Here is a 15802-nt window from a genome sequence, read left to right as displayed (position 1 = left end):
AGAGAGGTCTTCCTCCGCTGGTTCACCTCCCAGATGACTGCAATGGCCAGAGCTGCGCTGATCCAAAGCCAGGAGCCAGGAGCCCCCTCCAGGTCTCCCACGTGGGTGCAGGGGCCCAAGGACTTGGGCCATCCTTTATTGCTTTCCCAATCCACAGCAGAGAGCTGAACAGGAAGTGGAACAGCCAGGACTTGAACCCGCAAATACATGGGTTTTGTTCCTTAACCCAATCGGTCAATCTGTGTCTTTTCACTGGACAGTTGAAGCTGTTAACATTCAATGTGACTATTGATAAGCAGTAACTTTGCCCTGCATTTCCAAAGATATTTTCTAATATATGCTTTGAACTTCCTGTGATATTTTGCTGTAAGGTTTCATATTGATGACCGTGTTTCTGTGTTTCTGTGTGTAACGCATCTTTCAGCATCTTTTGCACGGCTGGAAGAGTAGCAACAAATGCTTGCAATTTCTGTTTGCTATAAAAGGTCTTGATTTCACCTTCATTCACAAATGAGAGCTTTGCAGGATATAATATTCTGGGCTGGCAATTTTTCTCTCTTAGTACCTGGGCTATGTCTCACCATTACCTTCTAGCCTGTAGGGTTTCTGATGAGAAGTCAGCTGTGAGTCTAATTGGAGATCCTCTGAGAGTAATCTGACGTTTCTCTCTTGCACATTTTAGGATCTTTTCTTTATGTTTCACTGTGGTGAGTTTAATTACAACGTGTCGTGGTGAGGATCTTTTTGGTCATGTTTATTTGGGCTTTTATGAGCTTCCTGTACTAGGATGTCTCTGTCCTTCACCAAACCCTGGAAGTTCTTTGCTAGTATCTCACTAAAAAGGCCTTCTAATCCTTTCTCTCTCTCCATGCCTTCAGGAACTCCTAGAACCCGAATGTTGGGTTTTTTAATTCTAACCTGTAGATTCCCAACAATATTTTTTAGATTTCTAATTCCCTCTTCTTTCCTTTGGTTTGACTGTATAATTTCCTGTTCTCTGTCTTCTAAGTCCGACATTCTCTCTTCTGCTTCACCCATTCTATTTTTAAGGCTCTCTAATGTGTTTGTCATTTGATCTATTGAATTTTTCATTTCATTTTGATTTCTCCTCACTATCACGCTTTCCTGTTCTACTAGATTCTTCCTTTCATTTTGACTCCTCCTTGAGATTTCATTTTCACAAGAGAGATTTTCTATCCTGTCCAGTAAGGATTTATGTAGCTCAAGCATTTGTTTTTGGAAACTTCTAAATGTTCTTATAAATTTTTTGAAATCTGTATCTTGCATTTCTTCCTTCTCATCATCTTCATAATCTTGGCTTGAGATGTCTTGTTCTTTCGGGGGCATCATAATGTCTTCCTTGTTCTGGTTTCCTCAGATTCTGCATTTGTTGCTTGGCATTGTAGAGTTATTCTTTGGATTCTTCTTCCCTCACTGTGGTATTTTTTTTCTTGTTATACTATGCCTGTTTTAAGTGGGCTGTCTGCTTTGATGCAGCCTTAGAGGCTTGAGATGGGTGTGGCCAGAGAGCTCTGTTTGGTTCCTGAGGATTAAGGGTGTGCCAAAGGTGACACTGCCAGGTTAGGCTTGGTAAATCTTATTTTTTTTTATTTAGAAGGGAAGTAATTCCACACAGCTGAGTGGAATTTTAGGTACTCAGCTTCTGATCTCTGGCTCCTGTGGGTATAACATTTGCCTGCTCTTTTCCAAGGACCACAGAGGGAATCTGTGCTGCTCTCAGTGTGAGCTCAAATTCTCCTGCAGTCTCTCCCTGGGTTGCCAAGGTTACCGACTTGTAGCGTCTCTGGGGAGTACTCACGTGAACTCTGTGAGTTCTCTCACCCACCGTCTCTTTTTCACAGTCTCAGTTCATTAGCTGTTAATTCTCATAGTAAAATACATTAAGGATGGAGGTCCTACATGGGGAGCAAGTGCACACTGACTCCTGTTGTTGATTTAACAATTGATACTCTTATTTATGACATTGGTGATCACCCAAAACATTTGCCATGAGCTGCCAAGGCTATGGAAGCCTCTAGAGTTCACAAACTCTGACCTTATTTAAACAAGGCCATAATCAAAATGGAAGTGCACTACTCCCTTGAAAGGGAGGAAGGAAAAAAGGAAGGAAGGAAGGAAGGAAGGAAGGAAGGAAGGAAGGAAGGAGGGAAGGAGGGAAGGAGGGAAGGAGGGAAGGAGGGAAGGAGGGAAGGAGGGAAGGAGGGAACTGAAGGAGACGATTGGTTGCATGAACAATTTAAAAATGTTTCAATTTGCAAGAATTTCACATCAATCAAACAGCATTCTGCCCCCATATGCTATTGCAAAAGAAAAATTAAAACAAGGGAATAACATAACCAGTATTTTGACTGAAGAACATATAGTTACTGAGTCATTCACATGTGCAAATCAATATCCCATGTATGTGTGATAAAGATACCATTTCAAAATAGCTCAACAATGAGTATTTATTAAGATTTTTTTGGAAAACAGAGTATACCCACAGTGGAATACTGCATGACCTACCAGCTCCTATATCTGGGAAAGAAATCTCACTTAAATCACAATGCCAACAAATAAATGACAAACATTCAACAGCCAGGGGAAACAGGATGTGAAGCATGTTAATTAGATGTCTTAGCAAATAAGAACACTTACATCGTCTGCACATTAATAAATAAATAGAAATTAATTCAGTCTCCACCATTTCAGGGATAGCTATTAAATATAAAATAACATTACTGGGGACAGGTGCAGTGGCTCACTTGGTTAATCCTCCACCTGCGGCACCAGAATCCCATATGGGCATCGGGTTCTACTCCCATTTGCTCCTCTTCCAGTCCAGCTCTCTTCTGTGGCCCAGGAGGGCAGTGGAGGATGGCCCAAGTGCTTCAGCCCTGAACCCACATAGGAGACAAGGAAGAAGCACCTGGCTCCTGGCTTTGGATCAGGCTAGCTCTGCCGGTAGCGGCCATTTGGGGGGTGAATCAATGGAAGGATGAACTTTCACTCAGTCTCTCCCTCTCACTGTCTGTAATTCTGCATGTCAAATTAATAAATAAATAATCTTTTTAAAAAATAACCTTGCTGTTGTAGCCTTGATGGCCATCAGAGGTTTCATTTAAAGCATGATTCATTTTTACTCAATTTAAAATTTCCCCTAAATTCCATTACTAACTCTGAGATGGAGAGAAACAGAAGGTTAGTGATAGAGACCAAGAGACCTCCTATCCTATGCTTCACACATCTACACCCCCAATGCTTGCACCTGGGCTGAGGTTACAACCAACAACAGGGAGTCAGACCCTGGATTTTCACAAGGGTGCCAGGACCAAGTTACATGAAGATTCACCACTTCCTTCCGAGGGCCCCCAGGACTCAAATGTCCAGGTCAGGGGCCAAAACCAGAGCCAGAAATAGATGCCATGAGCTCAGTTTGCTAGGCTAAACATCCAACTAACAAGTCATTTATAAAGGAAAAATCCATTTTAGCTCCTTCATATATCTGGATTGCTACTCGGCCTGCATTCTTGGTCCTAAACCCCGAACATGTGACAGGAAAACAAGTGGAAATTTTTAGAATTCCTTAGAACTTGCTCTTTTCTTTAAGCCTTTCAAAGAATTCCTTTCTGGTCTTAAGAGAATAATGTAGCACTTGGGGAGGAAGATGCAGCCCAGGAGCCCCACACTGGAGGCCAAGATGGAGAAGACCTCCACGGCCACCATGACCTTCCCCTTGGTGCTGTGGTAGACAGGCAGGAAGGTCACCCAGACACTGCAGAACACCAGCATGCTGAACGTCAGGAACTTGGCTTCATTGAATGTGTCAGGCAGGTTCCTGGCTAGGAAAGCCACAGTGAAGCTGGCCAGGGCCAAGGAGCCCAGGTAGCCCAGGACACAGTAGAAGGCAGTGGCTGAACCCTTGTTGCACACCAGGATGATGTGGCCATGCTCAGAGTGTGCATCTGTGTCAATAAAGGGAGGAGAAGTCCCAAGCCAGATGCCACAAAGAGCCAGTTGGATCAGGAAACAGATAGGAATGACAGAGTTAGAAGCTCCTGATACCAGCAATCGCCTGATAGTTCTTCCAGGTTTTGTAACTTTGAAGGCCAGAATCACAGTGATGGTCTTGGCCAGCACGGTGGAAACAGCCACTGTGAACACAAGGCCAAATGTTATTTGCTGGAGAAGGCAGGTGGCTGTGTTAGGACGGCCAAGGAAGAGTAAGGAGCAGAGGAAGCACAGGAGGAGGGTGATGCGCAGGATGTACCTGAGGGTCCTGTTATTGGCCTTGACGATGGGAGTGTCTCGGTGCTTCACAAAGACCCAGAGGATGGCAGCTGTGAGGACAGAGAAGCACAGAGCCATGCAGGCCAGAGCCATCCCCAGGGATTCCTCAAACGCTAAGAAGGTCACCAGCTTGGGGAGGCAGCGGTTTCTCTCCATGTTTGGGTACTCGTGATCTGCACACGGGATGCACTGCTCTGCATCTGAGGAAAAAGAGAGACTCAACACTGACACTGAATTGCTGACTTGTTCTGTTTAGGAAAGTGGTCACCTTTGCACTGCCACTTTGAGAACAGACTGCCTCTATCATATACCAACAGGCACTAGGGTAAGTCTGTATTCCAAATCCAGGGAGAATGCTCTCTTCCTAGAATCAGCAGGTGCTCCAGGCTTTTGTCTCAGACATTCTGGACACAAATAAGCACCCATACGATGAACTATGAATTCCCATATGATGATAATTTATTTTTCTTTCTTGTTTCATATACTTAATGGGTATAGCACATCACTCTGATAAGTTTTGTTATAATCTTTACACCGGAAAAATCTGCTCCCTCTCTAAAGTGTGAAAAATTAAATGATTTCTACTGCTGCATTAATGGTCATTGAAGGATTATTTTTGGAGTAATAGAAACTATTATCTACTCTGTACTTTGAATAATGGAAGCATTTTCTAAGTAGTGTTTATCCAGTTCACATAATTATATATATTTGTCTTTGATAGATAATTCCTTAAATGTTAATTGTTTAATGATGACAAACTGCATCCTGTATTATGATATTCTGTCTTCATATTTCACACTGCACAATATTAAGGATATGGCACAAAAATAATAAAATACTTCTGTATCAACTTGCACCAGCCTTGTACATTGTATTTGTGCATGAAAATACATGGATTTGCTCATCTAAGCAAGCATAACAAAACTTGGTGGTGATGCTTTTTACATGTCTTGCTTGGATCTAAGCATGGTCCACTAGAAGAGCTCAGATTAGGGCTGCCTCTCCCAGAACTGGAGGGTAAAATAAGATGTCTTGTCAAATCAATAGCACTTTTGAGCCCAATAAGATGAGTGCCACCATATACCAGTCTACACATAATGTGGTAAACATAGCATCATAAAATAGATGTGTGGAGATAGCGAGTGATTATATGTATTCATAGCAATGGTTCACTGCAATCCCATTACAAATATTCTTGGGTTGCTTTTCCTTTTTTTACATTGTTATCAATGTAAAGAGAACATATTTCATATATTTCATAGAAACAACTCTAAGGTGGTAACCATACTTCCCTCCTCCCTTCCCTCCCAGAATACTCCTCCTTCCTACTTTTCATTTAACTTTTGCAATAATATAAATTCAATTACTTTAGAACCACAGGCTTAATGCACCATTAGCCATAATATTCCAGAAGTAAAATGTAGAAATAGTACACTGTTCCACAGGGGTATACAAAAGAGCTAAAAATATAATGAAACCCTAAAAAGTCAATTTCATTCTTATACAATGCTTTTTTGTATTCTATATTAACTACTGTATATCAGAGAAAACATATGATGATAGTTGTCATTTGGGGGCTGAATTATTTCACTAAGCATAATGTCTTCCAGTGGCATCAATGTTGTTGCAAAAGACTGGATTTTATTCTTTCTTTTGGCTGAGTAGTATAATTATGACAGTGGAGTTATCAGTAGGAATGGATACAGTTTCTGCCTGTCTGTTTGGAAATGTCTCTGTCTGTGCAAAAAGTGCAAGTATAGCAGCAGACAGGTCTTCCTTCCTGTGGCACTTTCCTGAATCCTGGGCCACAGCTCTGGCTACACACAGATTGAGGAGTCTGCAATGAAAAGAGAAACATTCATCTTGATTTTGCATATTATTACTTTAATGGAATTTCAATACTTCCCCCAACACACACCACAGAAAATATGACCTGGCTGGTGCCACAGCTCACTAGGCTAATCCTCTGCCTGTGGTGCTGCTTCCCTGGGTTCTAGTCCCAGTTGGGGTGCCCATTCTGTCCGGGTTGCTCCTCTTCCAGTCCAGCTCTCTGCTGTGGCCCAGGAAGGCATTGGAAGATGGCCCAAGTGCTTGGGCCCTGCACCCGCATGGGAGACCAGGAAGAAGCATCTGGCTCCTGACTTCGGATCCAGTGCATCATGGTGCACCAGCTGTAGTGGCCATTTGGGGAGTGAACCAACGGAAGCAAGACCATTCTCTCTCTCTCTCTCTCTCTCTCTCTCTCTCTAACTCTGCCTGTAAAAAAAAGGAAAAAAAAGAAAAAGAAAATGTGACCTTCAGTTGAAGGTCATCACTGTGTTAAACAAGTCTAGTACCTCCTAGTACTAACCGATAGAATAAATAAAGGGGAGAGTGATCCAACATGGGAAGCGAGATACTCAGCAGACTCATAGAATAGCAGATGTCCTAAACAGCATTCTGGCCTCAGAATCAGCCCTAAAGGCATTCCGATCTGGCTGAAAAGCCCATGAGAGTATTTCAGGCATGGAAAGCAAAGACACTCTGGCAAAAAAAAAAAAAAAAAAAAAAAAACCTAAATGAAAGATCTCTGTGAGTGAGATCCCAGTGGAAAGAACAGGGCCATCAAAGAAAGAGGTACCTTTCTCTGAAGGGAGGAGAGAACCTCCACTTTGACTATGACCTTGTCTAAACAAGATAAGAGTCGGAGAACTCAAAAGGCTTCCATAGCCTTGGAAACTCATGACTGGAGCATGGGGAGATTACTGAGGCCATAAACAAGAGTGTCAATTTGTAAAGTCAACAACAGGAGTCACTGTGCACTCGCTCCTCATGTAGGATCTCTGTCCTTAGCATGCTGTACATTGAGACTTAATGCTATAATGAGTACTCAAACATTTCACTTTGTGTTTCTGTGTGGGAGCAAACTGTTGAAATCTTTACTTAATGTATACTAAACTGATCTTCTGTAGATAAAGAGAATTAAAAATGAATCTTGATGTGAATGGAAGGGGAGAGGGAGTGGGAGAGGGGAGGGTTGCGGTGGGAGGGACGTTATGGGGGGAAGCCATTGTAATCGATAAGCTGTACTTTGGAAATTTATATTCATTAAATGAAGTTAAAAAAAAGAATATCCCTTGGACACATAGATTTCAAATTTTTTGTACAAGAGTAAACTTATATTGTAATTCCTTCTTTCCATGAAAAAAAATGAAGGTCATCACTGTGTCTCCTCTTATGCCTGCCATGTCATCATTACCTAGGCAGCTAATTTGGAGCTTCTGTGGTATCATTGTACTTTATCAACATGTAGCAAATATTACAAATGCAGTTAATCACTTTTATTTCACACATCACCTGCTAACATCCTCTGCCATTTATCTCTTCTTATTGAACCACTATATCCAAAATATGTTTAATGTGGGTTTCTATGTAGCAATGGTTCTGGAAACTAGAAAGTCTAAGAACTCTTTGACCATGAACTCATACTTAGTTGATTGGAATATTTTACATCACAGATAAAAGAAACAAAAGACATGATATGGAGGCATACTACTGAGAGTAACTGAAAAAATCAGGTCAACATAGAAATGGTTAGAATGTGTTATGAAACAATAATTGTGTTTAGTACATTTCTGAAATTCTCTATTCAGGCAGGCCATTAATTTCAAGAGATAAACACATCACTTGGGTGCAATGCATTGTTGTTATAAATAGCTCATGCAAAAAAAATATCATATTTTGGAAACAACACAAATTAATGTCAATACCTCAAGATGTTATGAAGAATAAAATGTGGAAGATTGAGTACCATGCAAAATGCAAAAAAAGAAATGTGACCTACAAAGAGGTGAATGATAAGTCGACCCATAATCCACTGTGTTCATCATGCATCAGAACATAAAGGCCCCACCATATGTGATTAAGGCCTTCAGAATACATAGAGATATACTTAGAATTTATGTGTCTATACACTGATCTCTTTATTTCTTTCATTAATTATACTTTATTCTATTCACTCAATATCTGCATAAATATATATGCTCAAATTAAAAATAAATCAGATTATTCCAAGTTGCTCCTTCAACATGCATTACCTAGAATATACATATATATATACATATATGAATTACTATGTATTGGGAAGCCATGATATGAAGTGAGACTCTGATGCTTATGTAAAGGCTTCATACTTAATCTACTCCATGTAGGTCTGTGAAATTGAAAGGGATCCATACCTCTTTGAATGCAATAGGCCATTCTATCATCTCTTCATTGATGACCAAGGCTTGATCCTGTGAACTCTTAGAGAAAAACTTTCCAATGTTGACCATCAATCCAAGGCCCACAGGAAAATTCACAATATTCTGGATATCATATTGTACCACATCGTGCCTTGTTTCATGGAAGGATATATCATATCCGGCACTGTTCCTAAATTGGATTTTCTTCAGAAGTGGGTGAAGCTAGAGGACAAACATAATTGTAAGAAGGACAGCATTCAAGTTTAGGTGCTAGCGATGGGATTAAGATGGTGGACAAGGGAGGGTGATTGCTGCTCTAGTCTAGGAGAACATAGATTAAGAAAAAGTGGAAAGACTGTAGGCTCAGGGAAGAGTTAAGGAGAAAACAGCAGAGAAAACTCTACACAAATTGGAGGGACATGGTGGACCTATGTGGAGAGCAAGGACATGCACAACTCAGGACCCCAGCAGCTGAGAGCCTCTGCACCAGCACTGGAGAGTGAGGTGAGACCAAACCGCAGCAGTCCAAGCCACTGGCAAGAAGCTGCAGGAAGAGCCTAGAGGGAATCCAGCTTGGAGTCCCATGGGGGATAGTGTACCTGCCAAACTACAGGAGAAAAAACAAAGGTGGAACATGTTTTCTCTCTCCCCAATCACCCTGCAACTGCGCCTTCTAACAAGCTGATAGAGAGCAGGCGTCATCTTGGACATACATAAAAGCTGTACCAGAAAACAGCCAAGTAGAGACTCCTGAGCCTGGTGAGAACAGACAGGGGGCTGAGTGCTCATGACTGTGGGAGGCTTGTGTGCTGGGATTTGAAAACACTGAGGCTGCATTGGAGGACTCAGGGTGTGGCTGGGACATTGGACAGTCACTGTAGTGGGCTCCGCACAATCAGGGCTGCCTGGTTACCTGGTGAGTGACATTGCCAGCAATCTGAGTTTACTCTGAGGCTGCACAGATCCTCTGTGTCATCCTTGTGGCAGAGCAGACAAATAATATACACACTGAGGCTAGCACCCAGGTACTGGTCTCCTTTGAGGAAAGGAACTCAACTGAGTCTACACCAACAGACAAGAACAAACCTTCCCTCTGATCAAAAAGAGAGAGAGAGAGAGAGATTTACTATGCAAACCTGGGTGTGTCACTGCAGATATAGCTCTCACACTGGAGCATTGAAAAGAGCTTCTTGGCCACACCTACTTCATAGCTCTAGGTAGCCCCTGAAAGCAGACACTCCACTAATACACACATAGTCCAAAGATGAAAGACACCACAGGAAAAAAAAAACAAAGAAATGAACAATTATCTCCACAAATGCCAAAAAACATATGAACAAATTCAAGATAGAGAATAAGGAAGACAACATGACACCCCCAAAAGAACACAACACGTAAATACTAGATTGTGAAGATAATGAGACTGAAGAAATCCCAGAAATGGAATTCAGTCAGAGATGCTGTAGCAGTGCATGTGCAAAAAGAAGTCAATTCCCAGGCTCCCTATCCTCAGGAATTCTTCTTCAGAGAGACTTGCAGGGTTTGAGTCGTCATCATCTCATGGGTTCAAGTGAAGAGAACCATTCTACCATTGCCTGATTACAAGGATGAGAACTGATGTAATATAATCAGTAAATTATATTAAGTGACTTAGGTATGAACTCTGATGTGTCATTGACCAGGATGGTGGTTTACTTGGGGCTTTATGGAAGTTAAGCTTTGTACTTCAACATGGGTCTGTCATGGATGGCGGTGCTGAAGGATGATTTTTTGATGGTAACAAGTTGTGTTCTTACCTGAGCTCTTTCTAGGGTTCAACAAAGTAAACTTAACAGTAAGATTATTTTTTAATGTTTCAAAAATTTGACATATAAGCCTAGTTTATGTTAAAGATATACACTTTTCTAAAACTAAAGATGTCTGGAGGTCCCTGAGGACCCAACTTAAGACAAACATATGTGTGATATATGTTCAATTCTATATACATAAAATTTTATACCTCAATAATGTTTAGAATAGATACCATATGGGTTTCTCCTCACTCTATTAGTTGAGGGACTCATTAACTTTCTACATTTTATTTGGAAGTATATGACAAAAACCAGGGAGTTCTACTTCTGTAAAAAAAATGTGTAAATGCCATTAGTGGCTCCATGCCCACCCTGCTCTGGAGGGGGTTTACCTGCCAGGGAAGAAGCTTAGGTTGAGCTGCATCTCCTAGAGATCCCATTTCTACTTTCTCTAGAAACATCTTATGGAGGGCATGGGCCACTGCATACACAGCATTGTAGATGAAATAGCTAGAGTCAGATATGGTCATTATGTCGATGTCTCCTGGGGAAAACTCTAAGGAAGTGTTTGGTGGGCAGTCTCCTATTTCTCCACATTGCGACCCAGAAGGTAGGCAGGTGAAAATGTGGAACCATAGTTTAGTGAAGTAAAAGTCTTCTGGGTAGTGGGAAGGGTCCACCGTCTTGAGAAAATGTTTGAGGCCTGGGATTTCCCCCTTGTGTGGTGAAAATGAGAAGCCTCCATGGAAAGAGTGCAGTGCACGGTATGTCTCATGCACAACGATGTTCCACTTTGCTACCATGATCCACACCTTGCCCACAGTTAAAAAGTATCCTCCTGCAAAGTCCACACTGATGAGGCTCCTTACTTCACCATAGAGTATGTGCACATTTGCAGAAGAAAGGCTGATCCCAGTCATGAAAGTGATATCAGTGGAGGCATACAGTCTCTTGGTGGCAGGGAGCTTTTGTGTGAAGGCCACACAGAGACCTTTCTTTACCATCTCTGCCTCGAAGTACCGAAGGAACTGCTCTCCTTTCATATCATCAGATACAAAGAGCGCCACCCAAGTCCAGCCAAAATGCAGCAACAAGGAGATCATTCCATGGACCACAGAGCTGTCACTGGTGGCCATCTGATAGAGTGAGGGAAACCGGTCTTTATCATTTAGTAGAGGATCAAAAGGGCCATAGGTGATCTGAAAGCCAAAGTAGTCATGACTGTGAAGTATCTTTGTTGGGGTAAGGCTGAGATATTCTCTCCAAGGGAGCCCTTTGAGGAGAATGTTACTGGGTAAAAAGAAAAATTGCTCTAGAGATAGCTGAACTCTGTTGTTCTGCACCCAGAGAACACCATGCTTCTTATGCCCTTTGCCTTTGGAAGAAAGCTGATATGATAGCATGAAAATGTGTAATATCCCTGTGAGCTCTTCACATTCTGCAGTGCAAACTGGGAAGGCATGAATTTTGAATGCAATATCACCAAGATAGTAACCTTTTTTATTTTTTCATTTATTTGACAGATAGAGTTAGACAGTGAGAGAGAGAAACAGAAAGGTCTTCCTTCCATTGGTTCACTCCCCAAATGGCTGCTACAGCCAGAGCTATGCCAATCCAAAGCCAGGAACCAGGTGCTTCCTCCTGGTCTCCCATGCAGGTATGGGGCCCAAACACTTGGGCCATTGTCCACTGCCTTCCTGAGCCACAGAAGAAAGCTGGACTGGAAGAGGAGCAGCCGGGACTAGAACCAGCACCCAGATGGGATGCCATGACTGCAGGCAGAGGATTAATCAAGTGAGGCACAGCACTGGCCCTGATAGTATCCTTGCCCTCATCCTCACCCAGTGTGGGACAGAACCAAGGTGGCATGTAAACTATGACAAAATTTGTATGGCTTTTAGGATATACAAGTTCATTTCTTTTCACAACACCACAAAACTTGTTATGAAAATCACAATTACCCACTCTGATTTTTCATGAAATAATTTTTCCAGCTTAGAATCCTAGTATGTGTCTGGCGGCAATGTGCCCATATTGGTGATGGTGTGTACTGTATCTCACAAAAGTCTCTGAGAAACTAATACAGTCCCTGGGAGGCAGCTGTGATGTTTTGATTAATTGAAATAGTTAACCCTCATGAGAGACCTGAACAGAATTTATAGAACCAGGGCCTGCAATGGCCAGACGCCCAGCACATCAGTGAGTAAACAATGAAAGGAAGACCTCTGCTATCATTCTTTCTGCCTCTTGAATCAACAGTTATGAAAAACAATCTGTGTTTTCAGGAATTGTAAATAGTTGAACACTCACTGGGATTCCTATGAAGAAATCATTGGGTGCAGGTGAGTGAGAGAGGTTTGGAAGAGGGAGTCTGGGAACACCTATCTCCCTGGAACTGAGCCTCCAACACTCAGCAGTCTTAGGGAAGGCATGGCCCTCTGTGATGTCCCAAAGAAAAAGTAAATGTCCAGGTCTTTAAATCTCCACATCTGTATCTTTCACCTGTGGATGCCACCCAGGACAGGACACTGCTTGGTGCTGTGGATATTTCCTTGGAGGCACTGAGCTGTGAGTACAATGAAGTCAATAAGCCCAGTAGTAGGGGATGGATATATTGGCCCTAGGTAGGAATCTGAGTGGAGACTCAGCATTCACTGCCCCTTCGCTTTCTTCCTTCTCCCTCCCTCTGTTAATAATTTCACGACCCAGAGTTTTCCTGCTTTAAATCACGGTGGGATATGTATTCTTGGCTTCCACATTGCATTTTAGACACAGGTGAGAATGGAGTTAGGGGACATTCAAGCATTCTTCTCTGAAATTCAGAACACACATACCTGTGGGATTTTGTAGAGCTCCAAAAGGGTTCCAATTTCAGCAGAAAATGTTGCTGTGGTCCCTGCAATGATGGCGACTGATTTGTCTTGTTTTTTGCAGTTGTAGTTAGGGACAAATATACCCTGTCCTGAGAGCCAGTGCAGAGTGCTCCATAAATTGAACTGATCACTGGGAAAACCATTGTAGAATTGGAAACCCAAGGACATGTTGGGGAGTAAGTGGGGATTCTTATTGATCTCCTGGATGGCAAAGTGAAAAGCCAGGACATGTTGGTAGTTCTTCCATAACCACCTATGAAGAGGTCATATTTAGGGAAAGGAGTGAGTTCTTCAGTGCAGATGTGAGAAAGAAGCAAACTGCCTACGCACACACTCATCTGTGTGAGCTTTATAGACAAGCCTGGATGTATCCCAATATGGAATCTGAGTTTTACTCAGAGACAGAAGTCAAGATGCACTTTTTCTTTTCTGTTAGTTCTGAAAGAGTTTAAATGACAACTGATTTGCCAGTTGTTTAAATATTATCCTCTCTAACCACATTCACCTGAATTCATTTTGCATGTGCCATTTCTGCAATTTTCTACTCTGATGTATCAGCTCCTGTGAAAGAAGCTTTGTTAAATTATATTTACTTTGGGGGCCAGCACTGTTGTGTACTGGGTGGTGCCACTGCCTACAGTGCTGGCATCTCATATGGGTCCATTTTGTGTCCCGGCAGCTCCTCTTCCAGTTCAGCTCTCTGCTATGGTTTGGGAAGGTCGTGGAGGATAGCCCAAGTCTTTGGGCCCCAGCACCTGCGTGGGAGACTCAGAGGAATCTCCTGGCTCCTGAGTTCAAATCAGCACAGCTCCAGCTGTTGCGACCAGCTGAGGAGTGAACCACCGGATGGAAGATCTCTCTCTCTCTCTCTCTCTCTCTCTGCCTCTCCCTCTCTGTCTCTCTGCCTCTCCTTTTCTCTCTGTGTAACTCTGGTTTTCAAATAGATAAATAAATCTTTAAAAATTATATTTCCTTTGAAAATAAGCATTTGATTAGGGGCTTTTTTCCTGTTTTATTATTAATATAAAGAGGACTGATATTGTGCATTTCAAAGAAACAATTCTAAGAACATGGCACTTCCCTCCTTCCCTCTTCCTTTATTCCTTTCTTTTTTACTTTTAATTTTTAATAACATAGTTTCAATTCACTTTATAATCACTGAACATAGTGATTATTTATAGCTACAGTTTAACAAGTATAAATAATAGATTTAGGACTTCTAAGTGACATAAACCCAAATTATATCATTTTGTTGTCCTTTTTCCTCTTCATTGAACTTCCTTAATATTTCACATTGAACATTCTATGCATTTTTTGCCAAAAAAATAACTTCCTGCGAATTGCTCTGAACTTTTTTCTAATTTCTACATTTCATCCATAATTTGAATCTTATGAAAAATATCACTTCTTCATAGGTTATATGAGACTAGAGGTTTGTATTTATCCTTACATTTCAATGTTGGGATTAATACTAATATATAATGTCACTTTATTTTAAATATTTATAAAGCATTTTATACAGTTCCCAAAAGGCATAGTTTTCCATTTAGGAAAAATGAGTTTACATGTGTGTCACACAGTATTGTGTGCATTATTCTTACATATGAAACTGGAACTTTTCTTCTATTGCCTAAATAAATGTTCCCTTTATGGAAACATTTAATCAAAAACATTTGAGCTCATATACAGGATTATTTGTTATACATAAAGTAGATCCAACACAAAAATTAGGCTTTGAAGATCTGTCCAATGCTTACATTATTTTAAATGATAAATTAAGAGTGTTAATGATTTTTTTTTACTTTTCACCATTTTACCTTATTGCTATGATTTTCCTTTTTGAAGTGAAGTTATATTCACTCTAGAGCTATTTGTAGTACCTGCTATCAAGTGAAGTATGACCAGCTGAATTCTTTGTTTCCTAATGTAAACTTGTAAACACTGCTATAAGCTGGTAGAAAACCTTCAGAGATCATAAGCATCAAAGTGACATGTGTTGGGGCTGGCACTGTGACATAGCAAGTAAAGCCACCACCTACAATGCCAGCATCCCATATGAGTTCCAGTTCGAGTCCCAGCTGCTCCACTTTCGATACAGCTCTCTGCTATGGCTTGGGAAAGCAGTAGAAGATGGCCCAGGGTCTTGGGGCCCTGCACACATGTAGGAGACCCAGAAGAAGCTCCTGGCTCCTGGCTTTGGATCGGTGCAGCTCTGGCCATTGCAGTCATCTGGGAAGTGAACCATCAGATGGAAGACCTCTCACATTCGCTTGTTTGCTCTCTATTTCTCTGCCTCTGCCTCTGCCTCTCTATAACTCTGCCTTTCAAACAAATAAATAAGTCTTCAAAGAAAAAAAGTCCTCTTTTAAAAAAAAAATGTGGCAGGGCTGGTACTGTGGCACAGGGGATTAACACCCTGGCCTGAAGCATTGGCATCCCCTATGCTGAGATCCAGTTGCTCCACTTCCAATTCCGCTCTCTGCTATGGCCTGGGAAAGCAGTTGAGGATGACCCAGGTCCTTGGGGCCCCGGCCCCATGTGGGAGACCTAGAGGAAGCTCCTGGCTCCTGGCTTTGGATCACTGCAGCTCCAGCCATTGCAGCCAATTGGGGAGTGAAACATCGGA

At 41.7% G+C, this 15802-nt stretch overlaps 1 protein-coding gene across 2 annotated transcripts in view; it reads right to left on the bottom strand.

The window, feature by feature from the left end:
- Positions 1-3522: 3522 nt before the first annotated feature.
- LOC138847773 (vomeronasal type-2 receptor 116-like) overlaps positions 3523-15802 on the bottom strand; it is a 36602-nt gene continuing 24322 nt past the window's right edge. Inside the window, exons 3-6 of one of the 2 annotated variants that reach the window (XM_070067568.1) lie at positions 13138-13429; positions 8508-8735; positions 6004-6127; positions 3523-4490 (exon numbers count right to left, since the gene is read on the bottom strand). In XM_070067568.1, coding sequence (XP_069923669.1) covers positions 3577-4490; positions 6004-6127; positions 8508-8735; positions 13138-13429 — 1558 coding nt within the window. In that variant the 3' untranslated portion in view covers positions 3523-3576. Of the gene's footprint in view, positions 4491-5829; positions 6128-8507; positions 8736-13137; positions 13430-15802 lie in introns of those variants that run through there. The other variant, XR_011385733.1, reaches the window with a different exon arrangement.

The sequence above is a fragment of the Oryctolagus cuniculus genome (assembly GCF_964237555.1).
Source record: "Oryctolagus cuniculus chromosome 16 unlocalized genomic scaffold, mOryCun1.1 SUPER_16_unloc_1, whole genome shotgun sequence".
Taxonomy (NCBI): domain Eukaryota; kingdom Metazoa; phylum Chordata; class Mammalia; order Lagomorpha; family Leporidae; genus Oryctolagus; species Oryctolagus cuniculus.
The sequence above is the reverse complement of the archived record's forward strand: the minus strand, read 5'-3'. Positions and strand labels throughout refer to the sequence as shown.